This window comes from Fragaria vesca, linkage group LG7 (genome assembly GCF_000184155.1).
Source record: "Fragaria vesca subsp. vesca linkage group LG7, FraVesHawaii_1.0, whole genome shotgun sequence".
Classification (NCBI taxonomy): domain Eukaryota; kingdom Viridiplantae; phylum Streptophyta; class Magnoliopsida; order Rosales; family Rosaceae; genus Fragaria; species Fragaria vesca.
Genome location: NC_020497.1, coordinates 1,900,382 through 1,904,927, shown reverse-complemented (window position 1 = coordinate 1,904,927; position 4,546 = coordinate 1,900,382). Strand labels below are relative to the sequence as shown.

Sequence of the window (4,546 nt, the reverse complement as noted above, 5' to 3'; positions counted from 1 at the left end):
GCTATAGTTATTTTTTATTTTTTTATTTACAAACTTTAGCCGACGAATATTTTAAATTGTTCGTCGGCTAAAGTCGGAGAAAAAACCGACGACATGTCTTTCGTCGGCTAAACTCTAGGACTATAGCCGACGAATACCTTAAATATTTCGTCGACTAAAGTCTGGGAAGATAACCGACGACATTTTTTTCGTCGGCTAAACTCATGTCTATAGCCGACGACTTCTACATGTGTCGTCGGCTAAAGTTTGGGCAGATAAACGACGACATTTTTTTCGTCGGCTAAAGTCTGGACTATAGCCGACGACATTTTTTTCGTCGGCTAAACTCTTGACTATAGTCGACGACTTCAACATGTGTCGTCGGCTAAAGTCACCACAGACGACCTTTTCCCGACGAAATCTTAGCCGACGAAAGGTCGTCAGCTAAGATCTTAGCCGACGAATTAAGCTGACAGGCCGACGAAAATTCTTCGTCGGCTAAAGTGCTTGTCCTGGTAGTGCTTCCGACGATAGGGCTTCTTATAGGGAATAATAACGATAAATAGTAGACACGTTGTGATTCCGATGACTAAAATTTACAAATCAAAATTCGATCGTCAGATATGATCATTATGATGAAAGATGTCTATGGTAAAAAATTCAATTGGATTCGACAACGTTAAGGGCTCGATCGAAACGGTCAACTCTAATCGGAAATAAGAAAACTACATTTTGAAGCCCTAAATGGACTTGGATGGCCAAAAAGGTCCATATGTCATGGCACTAGCGATGAGTTTAACTCGTAGAGCCGTTACGCTTCCGGAAAGGTATCACAATAGTTAATCGGACACCGAACGCCAAATCTGCAGCATAGTGAATAATAAGGGTAAATTACATTGACCACAACTATCGGCACCGAGACTTTACCAGAATACCGTGATTTTTCAACCGTAGACGTATTTCACCATTCTGGTCATATCTTATTTCACGACTTTTTTACGTTTGAAGGTTCTACGTATAGTTTTTTTTTCCTAGATGAGTTGTTGTCCAGATCTGCAAATATAAGAAACTTTAGCCGACGCAATTATATTTTTCGTCGGCTAAACTTTTAAAAATTTTGTCGGCTAAAGTTCACAGACTATAGCTGATGAAAAAAATTATTCAGCCGACGAAATTTTAATTTCGTCGGCTAAAGTTGACTATAGTCGACGAAAATTTTAAATTAACTGACGAAGGAAAATTTCGTCGGCTAAAGTCACTTTAGCCGACGAAAAAATAATTCATCGGCCTGATTTTATTTTCGTCCGCTAAAGCCTTTCTTCTGGTAGTGTTTGACATGGTATCAGAGGGGGTCCCTCTCCAGTTGCATCTCCCCGAGCCCGGGTTGGTTCTTTCATGGGTCATGGTTCTTTCATGGGTCATGGCCCTAGTTTGGTTCTTTCGAGTTCGGGGGTTCTTTCGAGTTTGGGGTTCTTTGAGTTATCATGAGGAGTTTGAGGTTCTTTCGGTTGTCATAGGACCTAGGTTCAATTTGTTAATCATTTTCATGTGCAGACCTAAAAGTTAGGTTGCACGTGAGGGGGAGTGTTGGAGAGGAGAGATCCCACATCAGGCAAGACGCGTGCGGGGGTGAGACAGTCGAATGAGTCGATGACTCGATTAAAGAGAAAGAAAGTTGTAGAAGACAAAAGTTTGCATAGGTTTAGAATAGATGTTTATTATGCTATTTTTTTTTTATATATATATGCTTGGAATTTTTTTTGGGGCCCTTAAATTTGGGGCCCAAAGCATAGGCTTGTTGGGCTTTAGCCCAGGGCCAGTTCTGGTTCTCATCCCCAATTTTGATCATATGAATGCCTTGGATTTCATCGACATGTCGTACAATCAGTTGCAGGGTCCCATCCCTAATAACAAAGCATTTTAGCATGCCCTCTTGGAAGGTAACAAGGGATTGTGTGGCAATGTTAGAGGACTTCAACCCTGCTTTATTCCTACAGTGGGAAATAAACATTCTTCAACAAAGGAACGAAAGCTCATGCTTTTGATCATTTCCCTTATATTGGGAGTATTGCTCCTTGCTTCTCTTGGAATTGTCCTTATTAGAACAGGAAGAAGAAAAAGACAGGAAACAGAACATGGTGATATGCAGAATGAAGTTTTCATAATATCCGACTTCAACGGCAAAAGAATGTACGAGGAGATCCTCAAGGTAACCAATAGTTTTGATGCCAGCCATTGCATCGGAAAAGGAGGATCCGGAAGTGTCTACAAGGCAAAGCTGCTATCAGGAAGCATAGTTGCAGTGAACAAACTCCACCCAATACTTAGTGGTGAGGAGACATCTTAGAAGGCATTCATTTCTGAGATAAGGGCACTAATGGAGATAAGGCATCGAAACATTGTGAAACTTTGTGGTTTCAGTTCACATTCCCATCACTCTTTTTTGGTCTATGAGTACCTCTAGAAAAAGGTAGCTTGGCTGCAATCTTGAGCAAAGAATACGAAGCTGAAAAACTGGAGTGGAGCACAAGGGTGAGGATTGTGAAAGGTGTAGCACATGCCCTGCCTTATATGCAGCACGATTGCTCTCCACCTATTGTTCATCGAGACGTATCAAGCAACAACATACTGCTGGATTACGAATATGAGCCTGTTGTTTCAGACTTTGGCACCGCCAAGCTTCTAAATCCAGACTCATCGAATTGGACTGCTCCAAAAGGCACATATGAATACATAGCACCAGGTAATAAACTAATTAAAACAAAGATATCCCAAATCTTATACATAGCCTAGATACTAATGACTTTGTGTTCTTCATTGTTTTTGGCAGAGTTAGCTTACACAATGAAGGTAACCGAGAAATGTGATGTTTATAGCTTTGGGGTGTTGGCACTGGAAGTGATCATGGGAAAGCAGCTGGCTGAGTTCCTCTCCTCCATTTCGACCCCTACCGGCAATGGAGAAATGCTGCTGAATGATACGGCTAAAATAGCCTCACAATTTAACCCTGTAAAAGATTATCAATTGTAGTATAAAGAAGCAAGGATCGTTCATTGCCAGAGATTGAGGGTATTTAATTTTGCACAACACAAATAATGTCACTACACTGTTCCTGACGAACAGCAGACTAAAATATAATTAACTACCTAACCTACACTAATCAGAAGAAGATGAAAATTTATAGACCTAAACTAGACACACAGAAGAACATGCACACAAAATTTGAGAGGATTTGGAGTTTGTTTACTATACTAAATAAATCACGAAAAACAGAAGACAGAAGAATAAGAAAACAGTTTTGATTTGTAGTTTGAGAAATATGATAGAGAAGAGGTTAGGGATTTAAGAAATTCACCACCGAATATGCTTCAAAACAAAGTCCACACAACCAAGATTCCAATTATTAAGTTATGAAAAGGTTCAATCAAGAATAAACCGTGAACGCACTGCGTAAATTTTTACTATTTCCCTTAACTACTTAAGCAAGATGAACGCACCATTACTAAGCCTTTAGAATAACTAATCAAGGTATAGACGCTATCCTATCAAAAAATTATTCTAAGCATTAATATCAATGAAAGTGATTGAACAAGTATGCAAAACTAGTGTGGAATGTCTACCTAGCATGCAAGTCTCTCTATTTGGTTTCACCTATTGTCCTATAGGTTTTACTACCTTGAATTAAGTCGTATTAACCGTTTAGGAGATTAAACAACCTAATTCTAGCCCCACTTACAAGTTCATAATGTTCTATGTATACATCCATGAACATAAACAAGCAAGAGTTCCTTATAAACCAAAACCAAACATACAATCCATAACTAAGAAATTACGAAATCAAGGTTATGAAACTAAGTTTATTGCATAATTTGGGGCTTCAAACCTCCACCCCTAACTGAAAACTAGCCACACATCATTGTAGAAATTACACAGAGAAAATAAATTCGAAAGTTAAAGATTACAAAGGGAAGAAGAAAACTGTGAATGGAAGGAATGGCGATGATCTGTGGCGACTTCCCCTTGATGAATTCTTGTGCGATGCAGCAACGTGAAGGCTCTCTTGCAATATGACGACTTAGAATCATTTTGATATTAGGGTTTTGCTTTAAGTAGTCTCCAAGTCTTCAAAGCTTCCTTTGCAGACTATGTTTCATTTTTTGACTAGAATCAATGTTTAGGTCATCTTTTGAATGTCTTCCACACATAATCTGGGCTTGGCTTTTGGGAAAATTATATTAATGATGTCACTCTTCAAAATAGTGCAAAACCCCCCAAGAAAGCTTCTCAGAATCCAGCCCAAACACTGCCTCGAATTTGACTGCTGCAAGCTTTCCCCGAACTGCTGATTTTCTGTCCAACTTCGACGCTTCATAAATCATAGATGCCATCACCGATTTGGATGATTCTTGAGTCTACATTTATCTAAAAATTCTCCTCTACAAATCTGGGCAGTCATCTTGGTGAAACCATTCTCGGAACCTCATGGAAATAAGCCTTGAAAACCGAAGAAAATAAGCAGAAACCAGTTTCCAGCTTTTTGTGTTTGCAGCTTCTGTTTTGGTGAAGT

At 39.3% G+C, this 4,546-nt stretch overlaps 1 protein-coding gene across 1 annotated transcript; it reads left to right on the top strand.

Annotated features, from left to right (window-relative positions):
- The first annotated feature begins 2,122 nt into the window (after positions 1 to 2,122).
- LOC101315002 (probable LRR receptor-like serine/threonine-protein kinase At4g08850-like) lies at positions 2,123 to 3,009 on the top strand. Its single transcript, XM_004308176.1, has 3 exons — positions 2,123 to 2,309; positions 2,444 to 2,722; positions 2,810 to 3,009. Exons 1-3 carry the CDS (start codon positions 2,123 to 2,125, stop codon positions 3,007 to 3,009), a joined length of 666 nt encoding a protein of 221 aa, XP_004308224.1.
- The last annotated feature ends 1,537 nt before the right edge of the window (positions 3,010 to 4,546 follow it).

Coding starts and splice junctions, on each gene's coding strand:
- LOC101315002 (XM_004308176.1), top strand. CDS start 2,123: ATGCAGAATGAAGTTTTCATAATATCCGACTTCAACGGCAAAAGAATG. Junction 2,310..2,443: donor ACTCCACCCAATACTTAGTG/GTGAGGAGACAT, acceptor GAGTACCTCTAG/AAAAAGGTAGCTTGGCTGCA. Junction 2,723..2,809: donor ATATGAATACATAGCACCAG/GTAATAAACTAA, acceptor TGTTTTTGGCAG/AGTTAGCTTACACAATGAAG.